The 19,365-nt window shown below is 37.1% G+C and overlaps 1 protein-coding gene across 12 annotated transcripts in view; it reads left to right on the forward strand.

Moving 5' to 3' along the window:
- Window positions 1–19,365, forward strand: part of LOC5579950 (TBC1 domain family member 4) — a 119,600-nt gene that overhangs the window by 84,170 nt on the left and 16,065 nt on the right. For 11 of the 12 annotated variants that reach the window (XM_021854323.1, XM_021854326.1, XM_021854325.1 and 8 more), the window contains 4 exons: window positions 5,919–6,133; window positions 7,454–7,585; window positions 14,820–15,734; window positions 15,797–16,392. In XM_021854323.1, the coding sequence (XP_021710015.1) occupies window positions 5,919–6,133; window positions 7,454–7,585; window positions 14,820–15,734; window positions 15,797–16,392 (1,858 nt within the window). The remainder of the gene's footprint in view (window positions 1–5,918; window positions 6,134–7,453; window positions 7,586–14,819; window positions 15,735–15,796; window positions 16,393–19,365) is intronic. The other variant, XM_021854324.1, reaches the window with a different exon arrangement.

Genomic DNA, 19,365 nt, shown 5'->3' on the forward strand with positions numbered 1-19,365 from the left:
TTTTGTGTGAGCCGTTTTCAGCTTGTGTGAAAAAGTGTTTGACAAGTCTCCAGCTCGATTGGAATGACATTGACAGTAAACTTGGAATTCCAATTGGAACATTTCGCTTCTTTGCTTATAGTTTCTTTAGTCGTTACTTCCCGTTACAACATAAATATGTGCATCCCCGGATAATCGAGTCCGACCTGTACTGTATACAGTAAAGACCCGATTTTGTCAGCCCCTCGATGAATTTTGGGCTGACAAAATGGGGAACCTGACAAAATCGGGTCATTTTATCTTGTTCCTGTTTTTCAAATTTTTATGTGTTACATGGTTACATAGACTTTTAAGAGGGCGATGAACATGGGCGTAGCCAGTTTTTTTTATCAGGGGCTACCCCCTGCCTTATATTGGAAATATCGATTTTTAACACTTAATAAAAGGCATTGTCATTGCCCCCTCTGGCTACTCCCATGCGTGCATGACTTCAAACATCATCATCAATTGAAATGTAAACGTGGTAAAACATGACCATAACAAATTTTTGACAAATTTTAAATAGGCTGACAAAATCGGGTCAGTACTGTATTACATTAAATATATTCAAAGCTTACTTTAAGCCTTTACTGAATTCAAAGAAAACTTCATCAACTACGTAATACAAAATATAAAAGTTTTTGAAAATAATCATAGAAAAATTTCCCTTACGCTTCATGTTTCTGATAAAATTGTAAATATGTTTAAATTTTAAATTTCTGATAGGAACCAGATAAACTCTTTGAATTGAGCATTTCTTTAGAGGCTTAGCCGTATTTTTAAGATCCTGCAAGCGAATTTTCAATTCAAACATTTTTTAAAAACTAACTAGAGAAGAATTTCGAAGATTATGGCTTAATATTCATGATTTTTTTGTAATATATTGAAGGATAATAATTGACCATACTGTGAGATTAGGTAATGAAAAAAAAATATTCGAAAGTTGACTTTGACGTTAGAATTATGCTTTGGTTAGATGGTAGAAAATGTTTCGGTTCTTAATGTTAGTTCCTCGGGGAGCCCCATTCATCGCCCCCTTGGCACCCCCCCCCCCCCAAATCCGGGCCTGGTAACAGAACTGATAAATAGTATGATCTGAAATAGCTATGCAAGAAAATTGTGCTTATTTTTGCATATTGGGTGAGATCAAACGAGTTGACTGAGGTGACAATTCGCGGCTTGCTTCCATTTGAGATCAGCTTGTCTTAACTCACAGAACAAGCGTCGAAAAGCGTATTAGCGACAAAATACTACTCTCGACTATAATCGAACAAAACGTAAAACTTGTTTGTTTAGATTCGACCAAATGTTCTTTCGACGAAATGTCGGTTCGGATCAAATGTCATAAGCATTTTAATGCAATTAAACGCCATTCGACCAAATTTTATTCGAACAAATGCCTTTCGACGCTCTGACATTTCTTCTGAACAGACTTATCCACGGCCTTCTTAACTGAGAAAACGGAAAACCCATATTGAAGTATTTATCAACTTATTTTTGAGCTGTTAATAATTATTCTCTCCCTATTTTATTCCCTCCTTCTATTGTTGTCAGAGAGCGACGATCAAAACAAAACCTTCGTGTATTTCTTTACTGCTTTCGTGCTTACATTAAATGACATCCGGACTAATATCCGGTGAACATTCGTTCACCGAATGAACATTCAGTGGATTAGTTTTTGACCTCCTCTCCCCTTAGTAACGATTTTTTATGAAATATTAAAAAAAAATTATTAACGTAATGCTTTAGCCGACCCCCTCCCGCCTTCCAGCGTTACGTAATATGCGAAGGGCGCCTTATAAAATACTTTAAAAGAGAACTTTCATGGAAATTGTAAGATCTACACTGAACCTTTATGGCCAAGAATGAACTAGAGCGACGCAAATTTTGATGTTCTGGCTCCCCTATGCTTGAAAGATGTCAATTATTCCTCCAAATTTTGAAATAGTTTAAAATAAATTTTACTATACATACATACTGTACGTAACTCGTTGAAAAAATCATCATATGGCAACTTGTAACATAAATATATTTATGAGCTATTCTATATAACATCATGTCGAATAGCTAGAGAGCTTAACATAAGGGGTTGGCCTTTTCCTTGGTAATCTCCGTATAATTTTCAAATGCGGAGTGTACAGCCAAATTTCTTTCAAACAATTTCAAACTTTAGGAGAATGATAGTTATAATAACGGACATTATTTAAGAATAGGGTAACTAAAATTACACAATTTGTATCAGTCTAATGAACACCTTTATCGGCTTTTAACCAAGTAGATCTTCGAACCATGCCGTTTTGACTCGAAATCCGGACACTCAAGCACCGGGTTCACTTCAAGCACCATTTTTATATTTCATGTTATATATTTCCTTAACTTTCTGTGGTTTATGATGAAGTTAAATGTTTATTCTTTGGCATGGTGTAATAAAAATAGCGATTAATTATGGAAATAACGTTGAAATATGAAAAAAACATGAGATGTGTCTTGATTCGAAATCCGGACACTATTAATAGGTTGCTTCGAATTTCGCACACTTTTGCTCCAAATTCCGGACACTACTTTTTGACTAGGGTAAGTGCTCCCTTAGTTGTGGGTGTTCCTATAGTTGCGGTAGTGCCGTTTTCATTGAATTTATTCAATTAATCACAGAACCGGCACTGCCAATCGACGTATTAGCTAGTTGATACACGGAATAATTGAAAAGAGCGTTCAAATTGCTTTAAAACTGATGCAATATCACTAAAATTGCTAAAACTTTACTTGCTTGTACCAATAGTTGCGACAAAGTGTTTCTATAGTGGAGGATTCCATAAGAAAACAACGGAACACCAACTAAAAATTAACCTCAACTAAAGGAACAGTGTATCAATAGTGGAGGTACCATGCCCACACAGTTACGGATCACCCACAGATACGGATCACTTTGGCGTTCAACATTGGATAACTCGCTCAAAACATAAACGTTGACGTAAAACATATTTTTCTCATGTCATACTATTTGTCTTCTACCATTTGCTACCATTTGGTACCACACAGCTATCATTATATGGTCGTTTTCTGTAAGAAGTGTCGTCAGTATTCATAAGCTCCCACAGGTGGTAAATTTCAAATGTTATTACATAAAACATGCTCGTTCGCTTCGATTTAGTATGAATTCATCTTTGGAAAACATTTTTCTTGATTGTTGATTCTAAAAACCGAACATTAGCACTTCTAACTAGTGATCCATAACAGTGTTGTGAAAAACTCAATTTCTCACAACTCACGCTTGAGATTTTTCATGCGTGAGTTGTCAATCATGCAACTCAGCAGTCAAAAAATCATGGATGAGTTGGCTCACCTTTTTAACTCATTGTCTAGTATTTCCACAGTTTACTTACACACGGCAATAATTTCTTGTTAGTCCAGTAAAATTATGTTAATCCTTTCTAACGTAAACAACAACATTTGGGTTTCACGAGTTGTTGCCGGGTTTTGCGACTGAATCATTTTTTACGGTTTGAGTTGATTGAGTTGATTTTGCGTCAAAATCTCAAGCGTGAGATTTGCGAAGCAGATCTCTAATGAGTTTGCTCTCACGGGAGAGCGTATTGACTGAGATTTTGAGTGCGAGTCAATCAACACTGTTCCATAATATGGACCAGGAAATGATTGTTTACCACGGTTATGGATCACTTCCAAAGAATGTAGATTTCTGTCATTTTAAGCATTGGATTCGACGTTTTCAGACAATATCACTAAGGATAAAACTAATAAAACATCAAGGTTTGTGAATTTCATTTTTTAGCAGACAAAAATGGGTGGAAAACTTGGTGTGGAGCGAAAGCGGTTCATGTCTCAGTTACTACAATGCAATATCACAAAAAGGGCATTTTACTCTTGTTTCCAGCTCTAACACTGCTATTTTTTGCAGTAATATCAGGTCCGTCCCACTCGGGCTCAGATTGGGTACCACTTCTAGTACTGCATTTGGTCCCTCGGTAGTACAAAAGGTACCCAAGTTTGACAGATCGCAGTACACTTTTCACGGCATTCTAGATTACCTTATGAGCCATAAAATTTTGGGCAACTGCAAGGGACATGAAGGTCTTTAATTCGTCTTTGGTAATATGTGACACATTGTTATCTTTCGCCAAATCATGCAATACAGATGCATGAGTTGTAAATCTCTTGATTTTGCGCACTGATCCGTAATATGTCACAATTTGATCCATAATATGAAAATTGATCCATTATATGGTTTTCAGAAACCGATACAATTTTTAATTTTTATGCAATCCTATGTAAATATTACACTCAAAACAGTTTACTAACCGAAGTTCCAATTTTAAACGATTCAATTCGTGCTTATAAATTACCATTTTTCGTTTTCCATGTCGTTTTATTGAATTTTATAGGTTGGACACCACACTATTTGTTCCATAACTGTGGGGTCATGGTATCATAGAAGAAAATGGATTTATATGATCAAACATGTAAAACATAGTCATAGTGTCCGGCTTTCGAAGCGTCCGGCAATTCGAAGCAAAACGGTAGTTGCAACTGTTTGTTATTTAGGCAAATATTTTTCATTAGACGTCGTATAAAAAGTATTTCATGACTTTTCTTCCAAAGCCTTGTGTTAATATTCGCGGCATATTAACACAAGGCTTTGGAAAGCCTATCTTCAAGGGTTATATGATTCAGTGCTTGGATTCTATGAATATTTTCAAGCGTACATAAAAACCAGGTTGTGGTGTTGCAGTTTTGATCGAAATAGGAAGGCTTTGATATTGGATCGTATGAATATTTGAATTTTAATGTCGTTTCGAGAGAAAATTCATAATGGATTGGAAACTTCCTGGAGAAAATTTCAACGGACCCTATTGTTGACTCTGCACAAGAAACTCGAAGATCTCCCACATGAATTGATGTTGAAACTACTAGAAGAATTAAAATTATTATCGAAATCAATGGCGTCCATTATATTGGGGTATTTATCGTTTTTCTCCATGGGAATATTTATTTTTGTGGAAAGTGATTTTTTTCATTCTTCTTCTAGCTAAATTATGTTTAATTTAATGTAAAATTTCTTGGTGGATATCTTATTGCATTTGTACAGAAATTCGTACAGAAGTTCTGAAGAAATTTCTGAATTTATATCTGAAGAATACTCACTATTAAGAATTCCTTATGGAATTTCCGAAGAAACTGGTCGGACATTGTTCCGTATATGGGCTACATCGCGCCCGAAACCTATCGACAGAAAGGTAATTTTTAGCTCTCTTGACATTAGTAAGAAGTTCTTACTAAGGACTATAAGCGTTATGTCTTGTATCGCGTCGCGTTTCGTAAAAGACTTTTTGTAGCACATCTAAAATTTCGCCTCAAAGTCCTTCAAAAAATTCTCTAGGGATGTTTTATAGTATTCAAGCTTGATTTATTCTACTAGAAATTTCAATAGGAGTTGCTGAATGACAGTTCGCTTAAAATCTCCATTGGACATTTTTCCAACATTTTTTTTTTTTTTTCAATAATAAATTACTTCTAACATATCTACGAACCATTCGCATATTATTCCTCCACCAAATCGGACGTGAAATGGGCCAGAATTGTCCTTCTAGATTGACCACCATTTCAAATGTTGTGCCACGCTATCCGTATCATCGGCAAAGCTGACTTATTGATTGGACCTGACTCTCCTTATGGCACAGTAAATAATGCAGTCATGAAAGTTCATCGCCAACCATAGCCCTCAGCGTGGTTCAAAAGAACAATATTCGCAATATTTGCCAGCGATATCAGTTCTGTTTACCATCCCAGGTCTCCATGTAGAACGATATCAGTAACAGATTTTCTCAATTTTATTTCTATTTCTTCTTATCTAATTACTAACCCTCTCTACAACATCTTTCCAGAGTGACGACACACAGACCGGTGAAGGTGAAACCTCCCAGCAGACCCAGGTCCTGAACAGGATCAATGAATCCAATGAAACAACTGGCACATCAAACAGCACAGGCACCGCAACTGCCGACAACAAGGAGAACACCCAACCGACGCAGGCGTCCGATGAGGGTGAAGTCTTCCGAGGTCGCAGAGTCAGTCAGTTTGACTTGCCAGCGAAGAAAATGTAAGCTATTGTCTTCATTTGCTAAATGGAAAAAAAAATGGTTTACAACTTTACTATTGGTTACTAGAGAATAGTGTTGAATCTTTTTCTTGTTATTAACATAGTTGAACGTTTATCATTCAGACTATGTTTTTGTATTATGGATGAACTACCATGCCCACACAGTTACGGATCACCCACAGTGACGGATCACTTTGGCGTTCAACATCGGATAACTCGCTCAAAACATAAACGTTGACGTAAAACATATTTTTCCCATGTTATACTATTTGTCTTCTACCATTTGTAATATTAAGCATAACATTCAACCGCTAAATAACAGTGTTTTTGACAAATGTTTAGTTGGTACCACACAGCTATCATTATATGGTCGTTTTCTGTAAGAAGTGCCGTCAGCATTCATAAGCTCCCACAGGTGGTAAAATTCAAATGTTATAGCATGTTTTATGCTCGTTCGCTTCGATTTAGTATGAATTCATCTTTGGAAAACATTCTACTTGAATTTTGATTCAAAATACCGAATATTAGCACTTCTAACTAGTGATCCATAATATGGACCAGGAAATGATTGTTTACCACGGTTATGGATCACTTCCAAAGAATGTAGATTTCTGCTATTTTATGCATTGGATTCGACATTTTTAGACAACAGCACTAAGGATAAAACTAATAAAACATCAAGGTTTGTAAATTTCATATTTTAGCAGACAAAAATGGGTGGAAAACTTGGTGTGGAGCGGAAACAGTTCATGTCTCAGTTACTACAATGCAGTATCACAATAAAAATGGCATTTTACCCTTGTTTCCAGCTCTAACACTGATATTTTTTGCAGTAATATATGACACATTGTTAACTTTTGCCATACCATGCAATACAGATGCATTGAGTTGAAAATCTCTTGATTTTGCGCACTGATCCATAATATGTCACAATTTGATCCATAATATGAAAATTGATCCATAATATGGTTTTCAGGAACCGACACAATTTTTAATTTTTATGCAATCCTATGTAAATATTACACTCAAAACAGTTTACTAACCGAAGTTCCAATTTGGAACGATTCGATTCGTGCTTTTAAATTACAATTTTACGTTTTCCATGTCGTTTTATTGAATTTTATAGGTTGGACTCCACACTATTTGATCCATAACTGTGGGGTCATGGTATTAGAAGTTAACTTTTAACTTTGATTGTTGTTCAATACATAACACGCAAAGACAGCACCAAAAGTACGAGTTTCACATCGTGTTCTCTATTGTTTCGTTGTCGGTTTTATGATTCACTGAATGCACTTTTCCACACTCAACACCGTTTAGCGATGACTCGTCGAAGGAGGAATCAGACACTGGGAAAATCGACAACACTGAATGTTCAAAGGCTAGTGATATTCAAAGATCTGTCTCACATCCGCCGACACAGAAAGATTCAAAATCATCTTCTGATGAAGAGTAAGTTTAGGCATTGTTAACAAGCACGTGTTCAGGCAACCGATAGAGCACATCTTGGAATGGCTTCGCATGTTTATTATAATTGAATGTTTGTATAATTTCATATTCAAATTTGATTTTTGCGCTATATTTTAGAGTTTACATTCATGCCAACAAGTCATAAAATAGAGCCTTCAATGCTGATCATCGAAATTTCTCTGCATTGCACATTGCACAGACGTCTCTACATCATTAATTTATTCATTTAGATTATGAGTGCAATGAAAAGTGTAAACAGGAGTTAAAAATGGGATGTTCGATATATTATCTGTTTATGAAGGGGTATAGCCAAAACTAAGTTAGCGTAATATAATTACAATCGATATCCTACTTTTTAGGATCTCCAATCGGTATAACATTACATTACAGTATAACAATCCCTTAATGTCGGATTGTACCACCTCTAGCCACAGATCGCGTTTTCTTAGTTGTTCAATTATTGATTTATTTAGTTAAGACTGGTTTGCTACTGACAAGAAAAGGAATCGGCTATCTCGATGCGTGGAAAATGTCTTCCCAGAAATGGCTCAGAAATTCATTTTTTTCTGATTGCAGTACGCTGCTGAGAAGAAATGTCATTTCAAATGAGGCTCTCTGTAAAAAATTTCTTGACCCATTCAGTTAAGGAATTTCTTTACTTTTCTTGAGCTAAACAGCATACTTAGCTCTAACGACTAAAGCTAAGTATGCTGTTTCGCTCAAGAAAAGTAAAGGAATTCCTTGACTGAAAGGGTCAAGAAATTTCTTATAGAGAGCCCCCTTTGAAGTGACATTTCTTCTCAACTGCGTACTGCGATCAGAAAAAAGTGATTTTCTTGACCATTTCTTGGCAGAAATTTTCCACGCATCGAGATAGGCGATTCCTTTTCTTGTCAGTAGCAAACCGGCCTTAAAGCCTGATTCGCTGCTGACAAGTAATTTCTTGGCCTATCTTGATGCATGGGAAATTCCTGCAAGGAATCGATCAAGCAAGCGCTTTTTTTCTGATCGCAGTACGCAGTTGAAATGAGATGTCAGTTCAAACGGGAGTCGCTGTAGAAAATTTCTGCAAGGAATCGGCGATAAATTTCTTTAGCGATTCCTTTTCAGTAGCAAATCAGGCTTTAAACAGATAACACTGACTCAACAATTTCACGTCCAATTCTCGGTCGATAGCAGAAGCTATCCCTTATCGGTTGCTGCCCACGCTCGCCAAATTATTGTACACTTCGTCTACATACATCTAGCCCTTGTACCAGCCGGATCTGATGCGAAAATCATCATTGTGAGGTTCCTGTTCGAAATTCTAACAACATGTCCTGCCCACCGTATCCTTTCAGCTTACGTCACCTTCTCAATATTGGGTTGGGCAAACTCGTGATTAGGCATTCCTCCTGGGATTCCCTCGGAAAATCTTTCCCAGAATCAGTAGCTTTTCATTCAACAAAATTTTCCCAAAGTTTCTTTAAGCTTTCTGATCTTATCAGAACTTTTCCCGAATAATCTCTACGAATTGTTTAAAAACATCACTTGTAGAATCCCGGCAGAGAATGCTTTAGAAATCATTTAAACATTTCTCCATAAAACATTTCACTTTTATTAAAATACGATCTGGCTGTTCATTAAAAATTTGTTTAGAATTTTTGGGAATGACTGAAGGTTTCTCGAAGAAATAATACAAAAAATTCTAGGAATCTCACCAAAATTGTTTTTAGAATCACCAAGCAAGAATTCTATAAACAAATTCTTCAGAGAGTTCATCAACATTTTTTTCAATTTTGGCTTCGAGGTTCCTTCCTAAAGTGTTCCTACATATTCCTGCACCAAACCTATCAGAAACTTTTGGAAAATTTTCAAGGATTACTTGAAAAAATCGCAGCTAAAAATATCCAGAACTTCCTTCAAGATTCCTCCTATTATTCCACAAAATTTACTTAAGCGATCAAACAAGATTCAATTGGGAAAGTGTTCTTAGCCATTCCGCAAAGAAGTTCTTCATAAAGCGCAGATCTATCTGCTTTTTTGTCACAGAAAATTCTCTAAATGTTCTTCTTCCGGAAATAATATATCAAAATTTCGGACGGGGTTGGTGATCTAATGGGTACCGCTTTTGTTTCGTAAGTAGAAGGTCAGGGGTTCAATCCCAGGCCCGTCACTTTCCTCGCACTTTTTAGTTGTATCTTTCACCTTCTTCTTCTTCTTCTTGGCATTTATGTCCTCACTGGGACAGAGCCTGCTTCTCAACGTAGTGTTCTTATGAGCACTTCCACAGTTATTAACTAAGAGCTTTCTTTGCCAAATTTGCCATTTTCGCATACGTATATCGTGTGGCAGGTACGATGATACTCTATGCCCAGGGGAGTCAAGGAAATTTCCTTTACGAAAAGATCCTGGATTGACCGGGAATCGAACCCATACACCTTCAGCATGGCTTTGCTTTATAGCCGCGGGCTCTAACCACTCGGCTAAGGAAGGCCCCTTCACCTGCTTCTCTACTCCTAATTTATCACAGTTAGAACCTAGAACCTAGGTTAGTTAGAACCCTATAGAACCTGAGACGGACGAAAAACCATTTCCCTAAGCTTCCACTCTTCCATCTCTATAGCACGCCTTTCCTTGCACCTGATACATAGGAGGTCTGCTAACCAAACAAAAAGCCTTTCTGTCATAAAAAATATACCAGCCCTACACTTTCCCGCATGAACTGGAGTAGACGCAGTGGTATATACGGTCTACTGTGGGAGCAAATTTAATGCATCATCAATTCCTTCCCCTTCCCCTCATTGGTCTGCATTCTGACGTGGCAGGCGCCATTGCTGCCTAAAATAGAAGATCACCAGCACTTACACACTGAGGGTGTCTGTTATTCCCAAGCAGTCATCTGGTTGGTTCCTTTTGTAAGTGCAGCTGATCTGGCGATACTGGAGTAGCCAATCAAGCTCAAGGAAATAATATTTCAAAATTTCTTTAAAAAAGCCTTCCAAACAATAAAAAGAAAGCAAACACTCCTATAATGTTTCTAGCGAAATAAGTTCATCTGTTTTTTCAAAAAACTCTTCCGTGAAAATACTCAAAAATTTTCTGAGCAATTTGTTCTTTTGAATATTACATCATATTTCCCTTGGATTATCGTCCTAGTATTCTTCCGAAAAATTCACCAGAGATTCATCCAAGTATTTTCCAGAGATTTTTTCTTCGAACAGCACTAGTGATTCCTCTGGGGATTTTTCAAAGATATTTTTCAACAGGCTTACTAAGAGCTGCAATTCAATCTTGTACTTCTCAAAAAACTTTTCCGGAAATAGCATATGGTGTTCTTTCCAGTTCTAGAAATTACTTCATTAAGTTTTTCTGATGTTAATCTCGGGATTTAACCATAAATGAATATCTACAATTATATTCTCACTGAGAAGACGTGTAACTTTTTCGCAAAACTTCACATCAATTTGTCCATTTAATCCAATTGCAAAACTATATGTAATGTTTAGCTTTCCGGTAGTTGTTAAACTTCCAATCGGCTGATTAGCCGTAAACCACGATTCATAATTAAAAACAAGTATTCATAATTAAAAACAAGTATTCATAATTAAAAACAAGTACAATTATAGATTTATCCACTCTCCAGGAATACCTCAATAATCTCTTAGGATTTTTTTCACAAATTACTCTACGAATCAATCAATGTCCATATACAATTGATAAAGGATTTTTAGAGTCACACAAACAAAACAAATTTTGAAGAACTTCTAAAGATTTTTTTTGGTAATTTCAGCTTAATTGAATTTGGAAAAAAATATTAAATTATTGTCAGAAAATTCAATTATTGACTGTAAAATTTCTTATTATTGCTGTTTGCATTTGAGGTGCAAATCTTGACTAAATGTCCTCCAAATGCGGTAACACAAACCAATCAAAGGACTCCTAGCAACGATTGTCTAAATCACCGCTGACCTAGATAGAAAAACATATCTTTGACATCGCATTTCTTGTGGAAAATCTTACCGCATTTGGTGTTCCCGTATTTGATATTTGCATTTCAAACGCACACAGCAATATTACTAAAATTCTTATTCCTTTTTCTTTGTCTTTTATAATGAACAACGATTGGCGATAAAACGGATATAATGTTTACTGAAGATTTGTACCTAACACCTTAAAAAATGTTTTGCAGGAACCCTTAAGTTTCATGATATTGCTGTGTGCGTTTGAAATGCAAATATCAAATGCGGGAACACTAAACTCGGTAAGAATTTTAACAAGGAAGGCGAAGTCAAACATTGCTTTTTTTTGCTAGGCTAGTGGTGATATGGAACATGGTTGCTTAGTATCCTTTGGTTACTTCGTGTTACCGCACTTGAAACCCAGTTAGGGCGCGGCCAGGGTAGACGCGAATTGCGAATCGAAGCGAAAATTGCATGGGAAGGAATAACAATTATCAATAATGAAATGTCAAACTCCAAAGGATTTTCGCGTCGTTTCGCGTGACGCGTCTACCCTGGCCGACACCTTAGACTGAATTTGCACGCAAAACGCAAACATCAATACTTTGGTGAACAGATTGATGCAGAACCCACGTCTTTTGAGAAATTATAGACAAACTTTTTTTGAGGGACTATTCTTAGTTATTGTGGTAGAACTGTAGAAGTTCAACGCGAAAATTCCCATGGTAAAATTCATAATATAAGATTTTACTAATTTTGGAGGAAATGCTTACATTACTTTAATAATGTCTAGTAAAGTATGATATGGATTGTGCATGATCCTGGCTGCATAAGTTCTGGCACGTGAAAAGAGCGATTGAGAATATCTGGTGAAAATTATGGGAAATTAGCTGTAATAATTGCTACAAGAAACTTCTTTAACCGCTAGGAAAACAAATGAAGCAATCCTCTATAGCATTTCTGAATAGTTTCTTAAAAATACCTACGAAAAACTCTTCATATGTTCAGTGACATATTACCTGAAGTAATTATCGAGAAGTTTCTGGAACATCCATACATAATCAAACAGAATTATCAGAATATTCCCAGAGGAAAAGATTCAGAAATCATCATAGTGATTTTATTTATTAAGTTGAAGATGAATCGAAGCCAAACCACTAGCTGGTAGTGACCAAGAGCTGAAAACTTAGCTTAAACGGATGTTTGGTTCTCCAGATTTGTGCTCTTGAAAATTTGAGGATTGGCTTGGATTCCTCTCCACCTTAAACTTCCAGAGTCTCCTACAGGCATCTTTCCAGAAATTCTTCTACAGAATTTTTTCCGAGGAAATCCACAAAGGTTTATTCCAGAGTGTTCGAAGAAAACTAGCTTCAGTGTTTTTTTTTTTTCAAGAAACCTTGCTAGAATTCTTCAGCCTGTTCGTGGTGGTTCCTTCAAGAATTCATCCACGTTTCCTCCCAGAAATTCAAAATTATTTGAAAAGTTCTTCGAACAAATCATTGTTTTTTTCTAGGATTTTTTCCAGCATTCCATCCAAGTATTGTTCCTGCAGTGTAATCAAAGATTTTTTAAAAAGTTTTTCAAAAAAATCCCATGCAATCTTCAAAGGTTCATATAGGTTATATCACCAGTTTATACTACAGCCATTTTTCCTATTATTTTTCCGATCATTCCTACACAAATTTCTATACAGATTCTGTCTAATGTTTTTCAAGAAATTTATTAAGAAAATCAAACAAAATACTAGATATGATAGATGATAGATGGATTACCATAGCAAATAATCCATAAAATCTTCTAAAACTTCCTCAATATCCCTGAAGTTATTTCAGAGACCTTTGGTAAATAAGAGTAACATGGAAACTTACTTTAGTTTAATCAGTGATTACCTTAGGGTTTTCTTTTAAAATAATTCACGGATTTATTTCATAGGACAATTTTCTTGGCATTTCCCTAGAGAAATTGCTAGAAAAATTCCTAAAAAAAACTTTCAATACTTTTCTGTAGCAATCTTAGAAGAAATCTTTGGAGCAATTACTGAAAGTATCTTTGGAGAAATCCCTGATTAATATCTTATTTTAATCGTTAAAGACAATTTTAAAAGAATCCCCTAGAAATTTCTGGAGAAATTATTGATTTAATTGTAGTAGACGTTTCGACCGGGAAACTTCGACTATGTCTTGAAAAAAACTTCAAAGAGTTTTTGGAGGAATTCAGATGATTTCTGAAATAATTTAGAGAAACTCCATTTCTGTGGTTTTCTTTGGTAAAATCCAGGTTGTATTCTTGAGGTATAATAAACAAAATTCTTGGAGAATTTTTCTTCTCAAATGTAGTAACTTTCAATTTTTAGTCCAGGGTTTATTTTGTTTTAGCTTCACTGTGAACAAAATATTTACCAACGTTTGTCCTACCCATGGTTTTGAACGTGGACGCGCCTCTGCACTCAATCACAATTTTAAACAATGAACTGGATAAAAAAGAACATTTTTTTTAAAATACTTGGCATATTAAAAATCTAAGCCAATCGCTTCCTCGCCTTTATTCATCTATCAAAAAATACAATTATTTACAAAGAGAGAAGTAATCATGCCCTCTAGGGGTCCGCGGACCACCGGTTGAGAAGCATTGCATTAATAATTATCATTGAAACTCGAAGCAAATCTCGAGTGTTAATGGACTGATGAAGCTGAAAATTTAATGGATTGTGCAATACATATATTCAAATATAGTGGTAAATGTTCAAATATATGGAGTGAAATTTGAGATTTACTTCTTCAAATTTGTAGGGTCTTGAGCTTCCCATGTGATAATAAAATATGGAACAAAACAAGAAACAAAGTAATGAATCTGATAAAATGCCATGCATGATAAAATAGCTTACCTAAAAAACAGTTTAATTGTTTCAATAACTAGTCAATATCATTCACTGTACACTTAGGAAATAAATCCATTCAAGTCGAATTAACAACTGCTTAGTGATCACGGATCAGACCATTTACACTACAATAAGCGTTTAGGCGTACACACATTTCAATGAACGATTGCATCATATATGCAATATATTAAAAGAAGCATGCAATATTCACTGTTCAGCGAAGCAAACACTAAAAATGAATCATTGCAGCACTAACGATAGATGAAAGTCAGCGACTTACCTAGCTTAAATCGGCAAAACATTTTTTCTGTAGCTTTTCAGCGCTTCAGTCGTAGCAGCTTTTTCCTCAATTTTGTCCATGTTCACAATGACTAATATGACATTGTCCCCTTTACAGAGCCCCCGTACGCCGTGACCGATCGGCCTCGATCGGTGCCATCCCGGTTGTAGAGCAAAATCGCACGATGGTATTTCTGATCGGTCAAAGCGACCTGCGGCTGATCAGTCCCGACCGTAAGCAAGTTCTGCTGCACAAAGAGTTCCGTGACGTAGCCAGCTGCGCCCAAGGCCAGAAAAATGCAGACCATTTCGGTATAATCTGCCGGGACGTGAACAACGACGGATACATCGGATACGTTTTCAAATGCCAATCGGAGAACGTGGCAGACGAGATCATCATTGCTATCTCACAGGCGTTCATGGTATGCTCGGAGCAGAAACAAAAAGACAAGGCAGCTGCGCAAATCTACTCCTGTGAGCATTGTCCTATGCTGTGGTATCACAAACTGTGCTCGGATGTGGAGGGGTTGAGCGATAAAAAGACACAATACATGATTTTCAAGCGAATAGAATCTACACTGGCAGAGGACGAACAGCGGTTAGTCATGGAGAAATACCATGGCGCCGAGAAAGCTCCTGGACACAGCATTGGCGAGCAAAATCAATTTCTTATGATGTTACTGAGAGCGCACTGTGAATCAAAGCAACAAAGACACGTACACGATACGGTTGAGCATAGAACTGAGTTTTTGAACCAATACCTGGGTGGCAGCGGTATCTTCATGAAAGCCAAGCGTTCGTTGACCAGCTCTTTTGATCATCTACTGAAAAGACGCACAAGCAAAGATGACCTAGGAGGCGTATCTATCAGAGACTCCAGCTCTTCTGGAGATCTGAGAACTTCAAACGATCTAGAGCCACAATCAAGATCTCGTGCATCTACTATTGGCTCGAGCCCTTCTTTGAGTCGGAAGAATTCAGACTTCGGTGTTGCACCGAACGCTCCCCAACTGAAATCGCCAATGATGGACATGTAAGTTTGAATGTTTGAATAATGGTATTAATTAGCTAATAACAATGAATTTAACATTACAGATTCATAAAAGTGGGAAACAGCCCACGCGAGAACTCCAACCATACCGGGTCGTGGAGACAAGCAATGTTGCACCGCGTCGTCACGCCATCAAAGAATATGAAGGTCTCCGGTGATGAGTACATGTCCCCGCTACGAGCTCCACAAGTGTGCAACAGAAGACGAACTCGGGAAGAGCTTCGCGAGCTGTGGCGCGTTGCCATCAAGCAGACCATAATTCTCAATCGGATGGACAAGGAGAACGCCAGCCTACAAGCCCGGCAGAACGCTATAAAATCCAACGAGATCAAGCGCATCAAATTGGAGTACGATGAGATTACCAGCTGTGATAGGCAAGCCGCGGAAATTTGGGACAATTTCCTGAGCGCTCAATCGACCGAGGCGGTGCAGACTCGAAAGGATCCGAAGGTGCTCTATCAAGCAATCAAAAACGGAGTGCCACGTGCGAAACGGGGTGAAGTGTGGATGTTCCTGGCCAATCAGCACTCGTTCAACACGGCACCGGTGGATGTTTCCAACTTCCCCAACTACCATACACCATACCAAACGTTGCTGAAAAGCTTGACCGAACATCAGCATGCAATATTCATCGATTTAGGTAAGATTTTGAATTTAAATGCAGGGTGGGATGATATATTTAAACATGATATTGGACAGTTGTGCTTTTAGGGACAATTTAACCCTTTAACACTCATGATGTCTGTAGAGCACCACAAATTTTCGACGAATTCAACATAAACTAATTCATTTCTATATTGTAGACTTAGTCTACTTTCTTGTCCAATAGCGTAACTATTGATAAACAATATAGATAAGAGAAATAGCACTATTCGGCCTTTGGCCAAATACCGAATAGTTAAAATATTAGTATTCGTCCAAACGAATATTCGGCTGAATAAAGTCTTAATATTCAGCCGAACAACACTCGTATGTTCGTCATTTTTTTTTCAAATCGTTAAAGTTAAAGGACCCAGATAGCCGTAGCGGTAAACGCGCAGCTATTCAGCAAGACCAAGCTGAGGGTCGTGGGTTCGAATCCCACCGGTCGAGGATATTTTCGGGTTGGAAATGTTCTCGACTTCCCAGGGCATAGAGTATCATCGTACCTGCCACACGATATACGCATGCAAAAATGGTCATTGGCAAAGTATGCTCTCAGTTAATAACTGTGGAAGTGCTCATAATAACACTAAGCTGAGAAGCAGGCTCTGTCCCAGTGGGGACGTAACGCCAGAAAGAAGAAGAAGAAAGTTTCTATGAAGAATTGAACGGAGTATGAATGGAAATAAATGATCGTCTTCTTGGGCTTTTGAAACCATTTAAGAAAATTACAACATTCGCTAGTTCTGAGGATTTTTCTGATTTTTTCTGTATTTCTGAAATTAGGAATCTGTGTGCTATTCATGACACTCACTTCAAGTGTTTTTTATTTCAAAAGAAATTGGGTTAATACGTCGCTTGACAACTCATCTGACTTCTAGTAGTACTTCATAGAAATTGGAGCAGTTAAACCGTAGACCACTGACTCCCATAATAAAGGAAAAACGTTATCAGTAGCTGTCGTAAAAACATCGAAAATATGAGAAGCCCTGATAATTGATGGGCTTTAGTTGTTTGTTGTTAAATTCAAGTTTATTTCAATTGATATTATGTAATAGTTCACAATTTAAGTGGTTGACCCAGTGGTCCTTCATCTTTGTTTGCTAGGTTGTTTTGTTTTTTGTTGGTTTCATAGTGGTTTTACCAGGTCCGTCCCACTTGAGCTCAGATTGAGTACCACTTCTAGTACTGCATTTGGTCCCTCGGTAGTGCAAAAGGTACCCAAGTTTGACAGATCGCAGTACACTTTTCACGGCATTCTAGATTACTTTATGAGCCATAAAATTTTAGGCAACTGCAAGGCACGTGGAGGTCTTTAATTTGTCTTTGGTTTTACCCTTGTGGTATAGTTGGCCTTATGGGCTCTGGTAGTTTTCCTTAAAATAACAATTCTATATTCTAACTACTATTTACAAGACTACCGATAAAAATTTGATAACCTACGGGGGGAACGAGGTCCCGGATGGCCTGCTGGCCAGATTGGTGGCAACGAGCCCTAAATCTAACGATCGAGTCATCAAAGCGCTCCTCGAGTGGTTTTATCTCGGCCAGACGGTGGACCACAGTAGTTCTCACTCTCGCACTTCTGCACTACTTGATTTCTTAAAAATATTTCAATTGGAGGTGTTACATATTTTCGACTAAATGCTATAGAATTACATTTTTTATATTAAGTTGGAGTAGACTTTTTTTGCACCAAGTAAAGAATAAGTTAATGTCATTCTGGAATTCTTCTGCTTCGCTGGAATTATTTACTTCCATGAAGAGCTTCATGTCGTCTGCATATATAAGACATTTTATTTTTCTAAGAAAAAAGGAAATGTCGTTTACATACAACATAAAAAGAAGTGGACCTAAATGAGAACCTTGTGGTACTCTAGAGGTTACAGAAATGAGTGCTGATAATTTATTTTGAAAGCGCACTATTTGTTTCCGATCTGATAGATATGACTGGATCTAACTCAAGAGTCCTGGCTCCATTCCTATTTTTGTGCAATTTGAAGATTAATAATGGTATGTCTATTCGGTCAAATGCCTTACTGAAGTCAGTGAAGAGGGCTTCTACGTGCTTGCCATTGTCCATTGCGTTGAGAATGAAAAATACATACCGTTTTGTCTCAAATTCCGAACACTCGGTTTTTGTATGGCGATTCGGTTGAAATGTTTCGCTGAAATATGTCACCAAATAACAAGGAAATGGCAGTCAATTTCAATTCAATTTTAACGTCTCCAAAATATTTTTTACCGCGGGAGTAGTGATGATTCTCTAGTTTGAGACCAGTAGAACAAGCTCAGATAAACTTATTTGCGAAATTATTCATTTGAACACGTTTTATTCCTGCTGTTCGGAATTTGAATCAAGGTGTTCGGAATATGAGACAGAATAAACACAGTGTTCGGCATTTGAATCAAAATGTTGTTCCTCACTTTTACGTAAAAACAATACTAAAACTAATTAAATCAACATTATTATTGGTACACCCAACAGCTTACAGTTAGACTTTGCGAAGAAATTAAAATTTACACAAATATCAGCCAATTTATGCCAATCAGATGCATTTGAAGTCACTGTTGGCCTTAAGTGTTCGGAATATGAGTCAAAACGGTATTCTAGCAGATTGGAAGATGTTGAGCGGCCTTTGAAAAAGCCAGGACTTGTAGGAAAATTTTGTCGTTCGCGAGAGATTTGAAGAGTTTGGGGATACAGGAGATAATGGCGATTCCACGATAGTTCCGTATATCAGATTTTGTACCTGATTTTTAAAACAGGCACCAAATACGAGGATTTCCAAGCTTCCGGGAATTTTCGATTATTTAGAGACATGTTGAAAAAGCGTTCTAAGGGAAGGGTAAATTCTTCTGAGAGATTTTTGAAGAACACGGGTGCAATGCCATCCGGTCCTGCTCCCTTTGATGCGTCCAGGTTTTCTAGTGACGATAAGATTTCTTGTTGTGATAGCTTTGCAATAGA

Source organism: Aedes aegypti, chromosome 3, assembly GCF_002204515.2.
Source record: "Aedes aegypti strain LVP_AGWG chromosome 3, AaegL5.0 Primary Assembly, whole genome shotgun sequence".
In the NCBI taxonomy this organism is placed as follows: Eukaryota; Metazoa; Arthropoda; class Insecta; order Diptera; family Culicidae; genus Aedes; species Aedes aegypti.